General features: G+C 37.4%; 1 protein-coding gene across 2 annotated transcripts; it reads right to left on the reverse strand.

Moving 5' to 3' along the window:
- Nucleotides 1-1,287: 1,287 nt before the first annotated feature.
- LOC122663426 (ATP-dependent DNA helicase DDM1) lies at nucleotides 1,288-11,540 on the reverse strand. Of its 2 annotated transcripts, XM_043859136.1 has the most exons (16): nucleotides 11,503-11,540; nucleotides 11,162-11,254; nucleotides 9,945-10,220; nucleotides 9,752-9,841; nucleotides 6,181-6,527; nucleotides 5,918-6,107; nucleotides 5,629-5,804; nucleotides 4,990-5,059; nucleotides 4,714-4,903; nucleotides 3,920-4,015; nucleotides 3,729-3,823; nucleotides 3,515-3,634; nucleotides 2,635-2,754; nucleotides 2,451-2,549; nucleotides 2,246-2,356; nucleotides 1,288-1,551 (listed from the first exon to the last, which is right to left on the reverse strand). In XM_043859136.1, exons 2-16 carry the CDS (start codon nucleotides 11,228-11,230, stop codon nucleotides 1,321-1,323), a joined length of 2,280 nt encoding a protein of 759 aa, XP_043715071.1. In that variant the 5' UTR covers nucleotides 11,231-11,254; nucleotides 11,503-11,540; the 3' UTR covers nucleotides 1,288-1,320. The 2 variants fall into 2 exon arrangements, with proteins under 2 accessions (XP_043715071.1, XP_043715072.1); XM_043859137.1 differs by lacking the exons at nucleotides 2,246-2,356; nucleotides 2,451-2,549; nucleotides 2,635-2,754 and having other exon boundaries at nucleotides 11,503-11,524.
- Nucleotides 11,541-15,991: the final 4,451 nt, after the last annotated feature.

The raw sequence follows: 15,991 nt of genomic DNA on the forward strand, positions 1-15,991 counted from the left end.
ACATAATAATTATCAAAAACCATGTTTGCTCCGTCTTGGTCGTCGTCTCCATTCACAGATTCCCATTCCCATTCCTCACTATCAAAGAAATATGAAGAAGCACAAGAAGCCCAGTTGGATACGGTAGAAGAAGTTTCCGACACGGGAATGTTGAGTGAAGTAGAAGTAGAAGAAGACGAAGAGGAGGATAGAGAGAGGATGTGAGAGGTAGGCTTATTCGTGTGGGTGGAGGAGATAAATTTGGAGAGAGTATCTTGAATTCCTCCAACCCTAGAACGAATTGCAGTCCTAATCATACCCCTTCCACCCATTCCTCCACCACCAAATGGTCTCTTCATTCTCTTTCTCCTCTTTTATCTGTAATTTTTTCTATCTCCTCTGTTGCACACAATCCTCTGTCCCTCTCAAATCTAAATCCGAACAGTTTGTGTTGAGGTAGGGTTTCGTAACAGTCTCAACTTCCCTTCCCCACCATATCTACTAACTTAACTTGTATCTATATTCCTCTGCAAAAGTCTGAATAATAGATTGGATTAGAAAAATGGAAGGCATATGGGTTTGGGATGGAATCAACGTCGCTGAGGAAGCTGAGGAAAGCCACTGGTAATGGTCGCCGAAGCCGGAGCAGGTGACGGTAAGAGTATGGAAGAAGAGGGAAGAAGATGAAATGACAGTATTTTTATTTAACCAATTAAGAGGTGAAATGGATATTTCACTTTTGGGTACTAATAAACGTCAGGGGAAAGATTATCATTTTGATCAAGTTTGGCAAGTCCGTGACATATTGAATACTGTAAAATTTTCCCTAAAAAATATTTTTATCAAAAAACAATCAACTTTAAAAAATATATTGGAAAATAATAAATGTTCAGATGATATGGCAAACAATAATATCAGAGAAAACCAAATGAAAACTATAATAAACGCATTCACTAGATGATCGAATGTTGAAAGCTTTAGACATCATTAACTGTATGTAACAATATTAACCGACTCTATATTGAGCTGATGACATTTCAAATAGCTATTCTATATCAATTGGATTTTACAACCTCCCCAACCTAACCTGAAAAATAAAAGCCCCACAAAAAGTTCCATCTGTAATTCAATCTTCCACAAAATTTACAAAACCTGAAAAGGAACACATGGGTAAGCCTTTTTCCCCCTTTTCCCGTTCAAAACAAAACTACTGGAGGATACTAAAAGTTCTGAGGGTCGACCAAAACTGCACCTGCATATCCCCAATTCCTTGAAATCCTTCACATGGACGCAGACGCATAACCTCCCCCCCCCCCCCCACCACCAAAAACAAATCCCGTGTCAGCTATTCAGTTCAGACAACATGCCTCCACTTGAAGTTGGTGTTATCACCTCCCAACCAGGACCTTTAAGGGGAATAGCATCAACTGCTATTTTACCATCACTAGAAGGGTTAGCAATCAGATCACTGCGGTCCAAAACTTTGTGAAGATCTTCATCACTGATATCTGTCTGAATCAGCTTGTCTTCAGCATCTTCTTCATCTCGAAGGAGAGCCAACAAACCCTCTTCCTGAAACAAAATATGTTACCAAACCAGGACAACAGTCAAAGGTATTTTCAAGGATAGAAAAAACCACTTGTTGGTCATATAGCAAGATACAATTATGTAGTTTGAAAACACGTGTGATTTGGCAGCAGATTACATTTGGGTTAGAGTATAGCTGGGTCCACTGATACACACAATTTGGGAACTGACTATAGGTAGTTCTATAACTTAGAAATGTAAGGTACCCTATACTCAGTTTAGTGTCTTATTTCCTAGCTCATCAATTACTAGTTTCTTAGTTTGTCAATGAGATGCGAATAGGTTCCCACAAATTGGTGGATGTCTATCACAGGAAACATAATTCGACATATGATGAGTTATCTAAATCCTGGAAAGGAAGCAAGAAGCAAACAACAAAGTGTCAAGTGCTAAAGGTGTTGAAGCAGAAGAGTTACAAAAATGCCAGCAAAAAAGCTTTGCCTGTATTGGTTGAGCATGGAATTTTAGAGCTTCTCATTCAGCTATGAGAACACAGAAGAGCTATCCCCATGTGAACGAGATCAGTTTAAGAAAGCTTAAAAGACAGGAGATTTGACATGAGTAAGATATATGGGACCATTCTGGACTAACAGAACAACACAAATTCCCCAGCTCAATTCTCAGACACCATGAACGCCAGCAATAAAACGGAAGAGAAATCTAAGCAGACTATACAGACCTCAAGGACCTCCGAAGTGTTCGCTTTGGTTCTTTCTTGCTGGAATTGACCTTTTCCAATCACAACATGCTCAAGCTTCAGCTTACTGAAAGCTCTCTTTAATATGCGACCCTGATATCAAGAACGAGTCCTCAATGGCTTTCTCACAGTCCCAAAAGTAACATAAATATCAAATCCATAAAGAACAAGGCAATTCATGACGCACCTCTACAGATTGGGCTGTTGCAAGCCGGTAAACATGAACAGGCCTAGTCTGCCCAATCCTGTGGCATCTATCCATTGCCTGCAAATCCATTTGAGGATTCTGGGTTGCAAATTCAATATAAAATGTCAGTCCACTGGTCCCAGACATTTGATGCCTGAAAATATGAAGCCTGAAAAACACTTACCCAATCACTGTCATAAAGTATGCAGGTATCAGCTGCAGTGAGATTGATACCCAGACCACCAGCCCTGGTGCTGAGAAGAAATATTCTAACATTGCTGTTTATGTCATTAAACTCCTGAATCTGATTATAAACATAAAAGGTTGATAATTATACTACAGGTGAATCATTTGTCTCTTGCAATATAAGGTCAATCAGAACCATAGAAAAGGAAGGAAAGCACTCAGTTGCCGTTCTTTTCTGGCTTCTTCCCCAGTCATGTAGATCCAAAGGGCATTATATTATCTCCATATATGAAATACGTAATATTGCACATGGAAAAAAAACAAAACCAATTACTTAATTGAATAAACCTTCAAAAACCTCAATTCACAAATGCTAGATTGAATGAGAATCCTGTCCATTATTTGACAGCTTATATCTAGGCCTTTCATGACGGTTTCTCTGATCGTAAATCATTAAAAAAACTGAAAACTTCAAATTCCCATCCAAGTCAACTCTTTTCAGGGGAGACCTGTCTAGAAAGCTCAACTGAAATTGATTGGAAGTATCTCATCATCTTTTGCTCTTAATGCTAACTTTACCGGCATGCAAATGTCCTTGGCTTTACTAACAGGTCGTTCTCCCTTTATCAAAACACAAAGATGATGGAAGAAAAGGAAGTCTAACGAGATGATTCAATCACATGCACAAAGAACACTTATAGCAACTGTGAGAAGCCAATTGAAGAAGAAATAAAAGTCTGCAAGCTTGAGAAGGTTTATAATCAAGAAAGAATGTGACGACCAAATGTGTTTTAAGATGACCAAAATAGTTGGGGTAAGACAATAGAAACAACTCTCCTCATAAACCCAACAAACTTCTAACTATCAATAAATCATACCTGTCTTTTCCTTTCTTGCAGCCTCACATGGCCATCTATCCTACAAACTTCAAACCCCTTCTCACTAAAATAATAATCCATTATGTCCAATATCTTAGTCCACTGTGAAAATATCAGAACCTGATGTAGCACACATTCGTGAAGATGAGTTAATGGTTGGACAAGAAATTGGGGTTGGAATGGAAGCCCTGAATCAAAGGATTCTTAAGGATACCTTGTGCTTGCGAGCAAATAGTTGTGACAGTAGTCTGTCCAGCAAGCGGAATTTGCCACACTGCTCCACCAACTGTTCAACTGGCGGATATGTGCCTACAATGGAATACGAGAAAGGGAAACAATGTTAGGTTGAAAATCTAGAGTACATAGAGAGGATACATATTAGTGCAGGGTTAGCAAAGTGCACACCTGATCCATCAAAAACTGATTCCAAGAGGTCAGGATGGTTGCAATTCTTCCGAAGTTGAAGAAACAAATTATTCAGCTTTCCTTTCATACCAGACACTGTATTATCGCATGTTAAGCATCGGGAGTAGAAAACACTGTAAGGCTTAATAACACCCTCCGCAAAATAAAATGGAAAAAGAAAGCAGAGCATGGAGAAGAAATATTCAAGGCACCTGTTTGGTATGAGAGGTAATATGGGACCATACAAAGGGTGTACATAAGGGGTTTAAGACAATGGTGATTTTTAACTTTAAACTCATGTTTGAACCACATGGAATGCTCATTTTAGACTGAAACTTCACCAGCAAAATGGGTTTGAGGTCCTCTATCACAAGGATTTATACACTCTTATCATGTGACAGCAAACTTTACAGGAATCATTGACAGACATGAAATAGGAATCCAAGTCCATTGTATCATTTTTATGCCTGTTTAAGCTTAAATGACATTTTAATTTGGCACGTATACAGTACATATTTTGAGACCAAAAAGGATCAATAATCCTAGGCAGAGGGCCACAAATAGATGGTGCTGATTGGAGTCTTAAGACCCCAATGGATGGGCTAATAATCTTAGGTCTCTTCGCCAGCATACCTGCCACTAGGTAACAGTATGAAATAGTGCTTTAAAGTCTTAGTCCCATAGCTACTTTAAGTGGGTACCTCAAGTTTGTAGAGGTTGCCTGTATAAACTACCCTTGGGTACCCCCTCACTTATCTTCTATGTATTGCTATAAATTATAGTAATTTTCTTACTGTAATTTGATTTCTCCTGTAAGTAGTTTCCCAATGTCTTATTAACCAAATGATCCTGAATGTTCTTTTGGTGCTCAGTCATGGTAGCGTATAAAACAATTTCTTTTTTCCGGGGAAGCATCTTCTCAACATCCAATTTCATTCTTCGAAGGAGAAAAGGTCTCAATATTGCATGAAGTTTTGATATCACCTGCATACAATCAACTTCTATTATCAATACATACAGGATGTTAAAGCACGAGAAAGAAATTCAACTGACCCCAGAAGATTACATACTTGAAGCCTTCTCTTCTCCTCCAACTCATCCTGCCGGGCTTCACTGTTGCACTTTCCTGACAGATCAAACCTGAATATGAAATTCTAAGTCAAACAAAACCATCGACATAATAAATGTAATTTCATCTGAATTAGAACATTCTACACCGCAAATTAAAATAAATTTTAATTAGCTTGAGCAAGAGTCAAGATATTCTTACAGACAGAGAAAATAGAGATACACTGCAGAGAAATGGATCCAACCACAGCAGAGAAGATAGCTTAATAACAATTAAAATTAGTTGAAAAGCACTGGAAGTATACCATTGAGCACTTGGCCCAGCTAGAGAAGAAAAAGCCAAAAAACATGAATGCTGAAGCATTTTCTTTTCTATGATCATCACTATTTGTAGGTAGTCAAAGAATGAAAATAGATGCACAATTTTACAACAAACAGAGCATAAAATAACTGTGAATGATAAGTTAGTGTACTTGTATTTATTTTTAATTGTTTCATGGATGAAAAAGTATTTGCAGCTTACAGACGTAAAAGTAAATTTCACAAATTTAATCAATAAATTGCAAGTATGAAAGAACAAATGAATCAAAATTACGAAAAAACAATACAAAAGCAATATGCAATAAGCACTGCCTATTTACCATGACTCAAATTCTTCCAGGGATGAAAAAATATCGGGCAAAATGAAGTGCAACAATGACCAAAGCTCCACCAAACTGTTCTGGAGAGGGGTTCCAGTTAATAGGAGCTTATTTTCAACCGGCAATAAATTCAATTCTCTCAGTAATTTGCATTTTGTATTCTTCAGCCGATGCCCCTTCAAGAACAAAAATATTGGTAAGCTAGCAGAAACATTAATTAATAGTTGCAGAAATCTAACATCACAGAAGTAGAAAACAAATGTTACTGACATGATTTTTTACCACTAACCTCATCTACCACAAGATATTTCCAACTGTAGTGCCTGAGAACTTTTCTTGCATCATTCATTGCCACCTCATAGGAGGTCACTATGATGGGAAATTCAGGACCAACTACTTTGGGCATGTACTTGTTTCTGATCTCCTGCCTTTCTTTCTTATCTCCATGGTAAATAATTGCACTTATTGAAGGAACAAACCTAAAAATATGCTTTCAAAGTAAATAAATATTGCAATTAGAGGATTTAAAAGGAAGATATGACATAAATTTACCTTGAAACCTCATTTACCCAATTTGAGAGTGTAGAAAGAGGAGCTATTATTAAGTATGGTCCGTGCAAGCCCTTGTCTTTCAAATGGGCAAGAAATGCAATAGTTTGAATTGTCTTGCCAAGCCCCATTTGATCTGCTAAGATCCCATTTAGCCCATTTTGCCACAATGAAATCAACCACTTAACACCTTTGATTTGATAAGACTTTAATTTCCCTCCAGTCAACAATGGCACAAGTTCAGCTTGTTCTTTTTCAGCTTTCTCCTCCACAGTCAGGTTTGCATCTTCAGGAGCTGTTCCTTCCTGGGATCTCGTTATCATGGCTGCAACTGCTTTCTTGGCTTTCCTCTAAAGAGTGTTACCACATGGGCACAAGTCATTATAGATAAGAAACGGTTCTGAATACAAATGAATGGGCATTCAGCTTAGATCCTTCTCCTTTAATAAAAGGGCATGTAAACCGCATACAGTGCATACATAAAAAAGGCAATACATATAAAGTAAACAGTTCTGTAACTGAAACTAAATAAAAATACAAGGGAAAAGTTCTTTTTGACAACCCCATCAGGAAGGCTTCTCCTGATGGCCCAAAATGTCTACCACAATGCAGCTTTTTTTTTTAACTCTTAACTTTTTGTGGGTATGATTATGTGAATAAATTTCAGCCTTAAAATTTCAACATGCAGCATAATCAACAGGTCTTTGGTGAAGATTTTGACAGGGAAAAGGCACAATGGTTGGTGGCTGGTGGGCCATATGCTTGAGTTTATTTTGCAACTTTACAAATGGCCTCCACATGGTTCTTTATCTATCCAATGGTTAGAATTTTCCACATCAGCCTGACAATGAATTGATGGTTGAAAATAAATAATGAAAAATCCTCCAGACCATATGTTTGAGATATATCACAGAATTTCACATGCAGACAACCAAAGGACGCTCTCTACTCAATGGTCAAATTAATCAGAAAAGACCTCCACTTGACTCAAAAATGATGCGTTGTTCAGATAAGCCTCTCCTGATGGCCCATTCAGGAAAACTTCGCCCAAAATAAAATATATACGTAATTAATAAACACAAACTTAAAAATTCATTAGAGCAACATTTTGAGCCAGAGGCACAAATATATGAGCATAATCTTGCATACAAGATCCACGATGGAAGATATATACTTACTTAGGAGACTCATGAAAAGGTTTAGAGAGGGCAAAAAAGGTCTCCATGTGGTCTTTATTGACCTAGAAAAAGCCTACGACAGAGTCCCAAGATAGTTAATTTGGCATATACTGGAGAAGAGAAGAGTGTCATGTACATATGTGGACATAATTAAAGATATGTATGATGGTGTGTGGTGACTAGCGTAAGAACTATGGGGGCCAAGATAGTGAGTTCCCAATTACTATTGGGCTACATCAAGGTTCAGCCTTAAGCCCTTATCTGATTGTGTTGATCATGGATGATTTAACCAGAGACATACAAGACGATGTTCCTTGGTGCATGCTTGTTGCTAACGATATTGTGTTTTGATAAACAAGATAAAACCATGGATTAACACCAAGTTGGGGTTATGGAGATCAACCTTGGAATGAAAAGGTCTTAGGTTAAGTAGAACAATGACGAAGTATATGGTGTAACTTTGGTCATACGATGACGGTTAAGGAAGTGGTCAATATTGACGAGAGGGAGATTCCTCAAAGTGATTATTTTAGATTTCTATGCTCTATAGTAAATGAAAGGCGATATAGAAGATGCTCTATCGTAAATGAAAGACGATATAGAAGATGATGTTGCCCAGAGAATTAAAATAGGATGGGTAAAAGGAGAGGTGTGTCCGGAGTGCGCATGATAGGCGTATTCCTCTAAAGCTTCAAGGAAATTTATATAGGATTGTCGTACATCCAGCATTGCTATATGGGGCGGAATGTTGGACAGTTAAGAAGCATCATATACATAAACTAAGTGTGGCATAGATGAGGATGTTGAGATAGATGTGCAGCAAAACTAGGAAGGATAAAGGAATGACCATATTAGAGTGGATTTAGGAGTTGCCTCGATACAAGATAAGCACCATGAAAGTCGCTTGAGGTGGCATGACCATGTTAAACCGGGGCCTTGGGATGTTAGGATCTACCAGTATGGAGGAGTGATTTGATTCAGATTGATGGATCTAAAAGAGCTAGAGACATACCTAAAATGACCATAGGAATAGTTATGAGGAAGGACATGCATAGTTTAGGCCTTGTTTCATGTATGATATCGAATAGAGCTGATTAGAGCACTATGATCCACGTAGCCGATCTCATTTAATTGGGATAAGCTCAGTAGATGTTGTAATCTTGCATATAAGAAAATTAATCACAAGACAATAATGGGGCACAAGTGCACAGCCATAAAGAATCATTGATCGACAAAATGCCTCGAAACTGGATTTGATGATACCAAATGTTTTATTGAAATGTTCAATCATTCCAGCAACAGTGTAAGATAATATTTCCACTATATTCAGCCTGGATTAACAAAAGCAAAATCAATACCATAAACCCATCTGTACCAACTAACCCATTCATTGTGCTGCCTATACTCCAATAGAAAATTGTGCAATTTTCAAGTTATAGCACAGGGAGGAAAAACATATCTGAAACTCAAACCAATACATAGACTAGCCAGAAACTGCATCCTTAAAATAACATGAAGCATACCGCTAATGTACAATTTTTATGGAGTAAGGGAAAGGGCAATACATGACAAGACAAAACAAAGAGAAACTCACAGAACCAAACAATGAAGACTCAAAACTATGTAACTGAGATACAGCAAGGACATGGCTGTCATGGCATTTATAAGTGTCTGCCATGACAGAAACAAATGAAATTATAAATAACCTTACAATAACCTAATTCACACCCTTACACACTCTCCACTAGTATGCATTGATCTTAGCAGTCCCATTCACAATGACCTTGGAATTTTCTAAATCAGTTCAATCTAGAAGTTCAACAAATTCTTACCAAGCCATGATTTAAGATTGTTACCAACATCAGCATCATAAGCATGCAATAAAGGTTAGCAATAAAGCATCCAACCCAAATAACCATTGCCGAAAGAGCGGGAATGAAATATATGTGAGTCAAATGGTGTTTTCCCAAAAGGAAACAATGGAACAAAAACAAAAGATATAGAGCTTCCTCTAACAGCAGTTCATGTCCAATTTTCAAAAATTATAAACTTTCATTTACAATTTACATACAATATTTTATTCTCCTCTTAGCCTTGACAATAGGCTGATCTTACAGGAGCTTTGATAAACCAGTAACATCATCTTATAAGAGGTAATCGGCTCAACAAACTGTCATTATGGCAGCAGATGAAATATATTTATGTTTTCTTCTTTTCCAATTTACAGTACCATGGTTAAACGAAAAACTTATGAAGGGAAAAATCAAATATGTATACAGCACAATGGTTAAAAACTTTGAGGAGAAACATATACCAATGTCTAATGTACACTTCAACACGTAAACAAAATAACACAAAATGGAAGTTAATTCATATTCAAGGGCATAGCATCATACATTGTTGTGGTCAACGGCAGCCTTCCTCTTTGCACCACGACCTCTTTTCTTCCCATCAGCATTCTCTTCATTTTGACCCTTTACTCCATTCTAAAAAACCAAAGCCATACCATGCCTTAAGTATAAAGAACTAAGGATATATAGAAACATAAAATGAGTAAACGACATTGGAAACAAGAGCACGAGAGATTACCAATGTGATATCCTCCATTTTTTCCAAGAGGAATTCTGAGTAGAGCTGGGTCTGTGTCAGGAGCTCGTCCAATTTGGTGAATTGGGTATCATCCATGACAGTTTCCCTCCCATTATCCTTTTCCCTTTCAGCATCCTCTTGCTTCACTCGGGCTTCTTCTAGTTTCCCTTCCTCCTCGGCCATTGTTCCTGATATTAGAAAAGAGTCTCCATTTTTCGCACCAGTCAAGCTTCCACCGTCCTCAATTTCAACTCTGCCTTCCTCCTTACAAATTTCCTATTCATTCAATAATATGATAAAATTTTCTTGCGGGGGCAGAGAGTACAGCACAAATCAAATATGGAAAATAAACAAACGGTTCACATAATAGGTAAAAAAGGAAAAGCAAAGGGAGTCGGGAGAAGAAAGAAGGTCTTAGCTAGAAAAAATAGGAAAATAGAACTTCTGTACCATCATAACTTGGATTTGCAGGGGACCACTGTAGAGATTCATATACATTGTTTGGCACATTATTTCCTTGGCATCCACAACGAAATCTCCATTCCAATGTTGGCAAATTATTAGCTAAACAATAAGTGGTTAGACCAGGATTGTGCTCTGTGAATACCATATACTTATGAGTCTGGCATTGTTGATGTTTTGTTGTCTTTGTATTCTTTTTCTCTTTTCTAGTCTATTGCTTTGAAGGAGAAGAAAAAAAGGACAATGAAACAACACACACACCAGCACACTAATTACCGTGCGTGTGGGGAGGGGGAGCGGGGTGCAGTGTATGTAGAATATGGAACCTACATTTGCAGCAAATGTAATCTCATAAAAGATGGTAGCAGATATTAGAGATACAAAACTTGAAACAAGAGAATGGATAGAGGGGGAGGGAGGGAGAGAGAGAGAGAGAGAGAAATAGGGTAAACAAAGTTTAAGAATGACCCAACATCACAACCACCATGAAATCAGGTAACAGGAAGAAGAAGCACCAAACATGAACTTAAGCCCTCGAGCAGATAAGAACACATAACTCTTGGTATAAACATTACCACCAACACCAGTATTCACAACAAGACATGATTAACGTCCTAAACAGAGCACAGGAGAATATTCCGAGATGCAGGATGTAGCTACAGAGCAGTTTCATACAACAAAGAAACCATATGGAGCAGGGGGTTTTTTTTTTTTTTTGGGAGGGGGGGATGCCACAGTAGGGAACAGTGCAAAACCTCTTCTACAAGAACGGAAGTTGGAGAATCAGCAGCTTTGTCGCTCTTCGTATCATTCTCAGCCTCCATTTCTCACGAAGCCTAAAAGGAACCCTGAAATTTAAAACAATCAATCGACACTCAAACAACAAATAAGAAATGAGGTAAGATGAAAATCATGAAACCAGGTGAACAGAAAAAAAAAAAAAAAAAAAAACCTCTGAGCAACCTTAGGGTTTTGAAGTCTCCATTCCGGCAAGCTCAAACGTGAGAGACCGAGAGAGTGGAAAGGAGACTCAATCGATGTTCTTTTCACATAAGATTGTACAAAAAAGTAACTGAAGAGTTGCAGAAATAGATACCTGTGTCACCAGAAGCTCGACGATCCGCCGAAATAGTGAGAGAGAACACTAGGAAGAGTCTGAACAGGGCAAAAATGGACCCTCAGGCCTCAGCGATGTTGAAGGAGGGAAGTGACTAGTGTGACAGGAGTGAGGACTGATTTGAGCGATTAGTGGCCTAGTACAGTGGCTCTTTTGGGCGGGAAAATTAAGTCTTCCTTATTAAAGGCAGTTGGGAAAGGTTTAATGCTTTCAAAAAATTGGAGTATGGTCGCGTGTCTATATACTGGCGAGTGTTTGAACGTTGGATAGGAATCTTCTTGCAATGATCTGTAATACAAAGTCAATGGCCATCTGATCTAACGGTTTAAATTCCAGAAACAACAATAGACAAGTAGCTCTTAAGTCACACACTATTCTTTCCGAAAACTATAAAGTTTCTTTTAAGCGGAAAAATCTCTTTCTGTTGGAGTTATGGCGATAATAATAAAGAATTCTCGGGATAATGACAAATATTGGGCTATCCAATCATGTCATGCACTCATGCCACCTGTATCAAGCGTGCGGTCAACGAGACTGAAATCTGGGGTACAAGTGGGGCCAGCCACTGAGGAACTCAGGCTCAAGTGCTCAACTTTGGAGTTTTGTAAATCGTAGGGCTAGGAAAGGACTGGGGCTAAGCCCAGATATCAAAGTTCACCGGTTCCCCAACCCAGCCCGGCTGTAGTTGTACCGTTATCTGAAATGTTTGATTTAAAATTAGGCTACACTTGTTTGGACACATAAGATGGGGAAATATAAATTATAATTTATAAGCAGAAAAACAATATATTTTTTTAATGTTTATTTTAATGTAATGCAAAAAAAAAAAAAAAGAAGGGATTGTCTAAAGAATGACACCATTATAGGTGTGTTTATAACTTAACATCCGCCTTTGTGTAACTTCTGTCTTATTCCATAGATTTATTTGAATCAATGGTAAGCAAGGGTTTTCAAAAATAATTTAAAAGTGATTTTTCATTATGTCATTATAAAAGTTGTTATTGTCTTGCATATTTTTCGTGTTCACATATGAAATGACAGGATTTACCCTTATTAAAGAAAAAAATAAGTATATTTATGCTAAAAAGCAAAAGAGTTAGGCTAAGATAAACACTGGCAAGATTGGGCTTGGGTCGAGGATTTGTTAGGCCCTGGCAGGACTGGGCTAGGCTTGGACAGACTTTAAGACCCCTAGAGTTGGGATGGGGTTTGAAGATGTTCGGTTCAACCTGACTCATTGACACCCCTAGTCTACAACAAATACATAAAGGATATTCTTCTATCAGGTCATCATTTTGGAATGCTTTTACACCTACTTGTTGTAAAATGAGATCAAAATGTGCAACTAATATGATGATGAATCGCAAGGAATATTTTTTTAAAATATTTTTTCTGACTATTGTGAATCACCTTAAACCTATTTGTTCATTTATGATGAGCTCGTTTTGAACAATATGTTCACTTGTGGGATTTTATCTTCTCATACAAACATAAAATTAGGATCTTGCCTATTCATTAATGAAACACCAACAAAGAGGAGGTATTGCATACTATTCACCATCGTATTTTGAGAGCAAATACCTTAACTTCTACCGTTCACGATGCTATTTTAGAAACAACACCAACGGATCTCCAATTTCTCCCTTGTTGTCACCACTTAATACACTTCACTCAATGGGACTAACAAGTGACGGTCTGATGGAGGGAAGACCAGAGTCTTATAAATAACATTAGGCCTTCCTCCCGTTAAGTTAGGCAACATAATTGATAGGATTACATTATCGTATTTACAGTATCTAAAATAGAATATGCTATAATTGAATCCAAACAACATGGCAGAATCAAATCAAATCTTATGAGTTATTTTGAAGGTATTGGTCATGTGGGACACCCAAATAGATAGGAAATCTTTACATGGACGCTCATTCTTTGTATTCTTCGTTTTATAGGTTTTGTCATACTCCATCATATATTATCACTTAATAAACAAGCTATGATAAATAACTAATGTTATTTTAATGGTTTACTTACACTATGTCTACGCGTTCATTAAAATATTCAAAGATAGTATGTTTATTCAATAGAATTGATGTCATTTTTAATGGTTTATTAAAAAAAGGGTAATTTCCACATACCACCCCTGAGGTTTGACGAAAGGATATTTTTACCCCCCAGTTTTGAAAAATTCTGCGTACCCCCCTAAGGTTTGTAAACGGTAACAAATAAGCCCATTCCATCAGTTCATGACTAACACCATTAAAAATGTAAGGTGAAATGACAAAATTGCCCTTGCAAGACAAAAAAAAAAAACTTGCAACTCATCTTCTTCAATCATCTTCCCCAAATCGATTGGGGAAGATGGGTTGCAGGTTTTACGCAGAAACCAATTCCAATCTCTTCACTTCTCCTCAAAATCGAATTTTATGGAAATCTTGCAGTCTCCGTTAATTCTAGGGCAATATCAATATCGATTTTAACTGTGGACATACTCTGTTCAACGTCCTTTCCAATTCTGTCGTTTTTCGTATCTTCAATAACTGGGTTATAAATTGCACAGGTCTTGAAAGAAGAATCAAAGACGAAGCCCAAGCCATTGCCACTGAAGAAACCATGGATTTGCAAAAGAGCTTCGCAATGCCCTTGTAAAATCGCTTGGACTGAATCATCTTCTGGAATACCTTCTGGCCACATAGGAACCACAACATACCCAACAAATCTTTCACCTACTTCAATCTTACTTACAATCTTTAATGAGATGCAAAACACCAATATCTTCAACCTTGATATCATGATCTGCCTTCCAAGAGCCAGATCATCTAATTCGGAAACGGATACGCAACTTGCTCGTGATTGGTAACGCTAGCAGGAAACTCTCTGAGGATGGCAGCGTGTGTGGTGTCAAAAGGGCCAAGCCTCAATAAGGTGGGCTGGAGGATGAAGAAGGTGGAGGCGATCAGAATGCCTACAAGAATGAAGAGGAGACGATGTTCTTTGAAGAGGTAATTGATAGATATAGGTAATGACCTAGGGTGTTTTAGGGCTTTGAGAGAATAAGGATCTGTGTGGGATGATGTTGTTGGGATCACAGTCCGAAATCTCGCGAGATCTCGCCGAGATTCTCGGTTTATCAATTTCCCGAGTCGAGATGGCCTACGAAACTTAAAATGTCAATATCTCTCCAAGATCTCGGTTTAACATAGGAAAATGCCCATCTAGGTCCTTTATATGAGTGCCAGATCTCGAGATCCCTCGAGATCTTGCTGAAAATTCTTGGTATACAGACACATGTCTATGCCAGGAACCAAGACAGAGAAGACAGACACTTATTTATGCCTATTTGTATTTCATTTACTTAAGATATTATTTATAAATTTGCAAATACCCCTCCCATTTGAATCCAATAAAAATAGTTAAAAAATCAAATTCCAAAAGGAAAAAAAATCAACCCTCCAGTTCAAGAACAAAAACTGGATTTTCGGCGATAGGTGTAATTTTCAACTTTCTAATGCTGGGGTTTTTCTCAAATCTAAAAATTCCATAAATCTTATTATGGTAAAACATTGCTAAAAACCAAAAGTGCGGTAAAATATTCATTTATTTTGATGTCCAAAAAATTATTTTCATTTAGAGCGATTTTGACAGCATTTGCGCACACCGAATCAAGTTTGACCGGTTCATAACTCTTTCAATATAAATCAGATTTTAGCAATCTTAGACTTGTTGGAAAGCTATGTTTTGAAAGCTTTCTAACAAGTCCAAGATTGCTTAAATCTGATTTATATTGAATGAGTTATTTACCGGCCAAACTTAATTCGGTGAGCACGAATGCTGTGAAAATCGTTATGAATGAAAATATATTTTTGGACATCAAAACAAATGAATATTTTACCGCATTTTTTGTTTTTAGCAATGTTTTACCATATTAAGATTTATAGAATTTTTAGATTTGAAAAAAATATCAGCATTAAAAAGTTGAAAATTGCACCAACCACCGAAAACCCAGTTTTTGTTTTTGAACTGGGGGGTTGACTTTTTTTCCTTATGGAATTTGATTTTTTAACTATTTTTATTGGATTCAAATAGGGGGTATTTGATTATTTATGAATAATATCTTAAGTAAATGAAATACAAATACAAAAGCATTTACTTAAATGATATTAGGCATAAATAAGACTGTTTGTCCTGTGTCTGTCCAGGTTTATAGAATAAGTAAGTGTCTGTCCTGCTTTCTCACTAATTGAAACTCCTATTTGGACTTTGTTTTTGCAAAATCTAATAATGTCATTGTGTTTAAATGGCCTAAAATAGGTTGTATACCGATTTTCAGACCCAAAAGAGGTCTAAAACCCACCGAGATGGGCTTCCGAGTCGGGGAAAAAAAATGCACAAACTCGCCGAGATCTCAGCCCAACTCGGTTTTTTGCTGGGGTGAGATGGCTCCGAGACCCGAGTTTTCGAACCTTGGTTG

This window comes from Telopea speciosissima, chromosome 5 (genome assembly GCF_018873765.1).
Source record: "Telopea speciosissima isolate NSW1024214 ecotype Mountain lineage chromosome 5, Tspe_v1, whole genome shotgun sequence".
Lineage (NCBI taxonomy): Eukaryota > Viridiplantae > Streptophyta > Magnoliopsida > Proteales > Proteaceae > Telopea > Telopea speciosissima.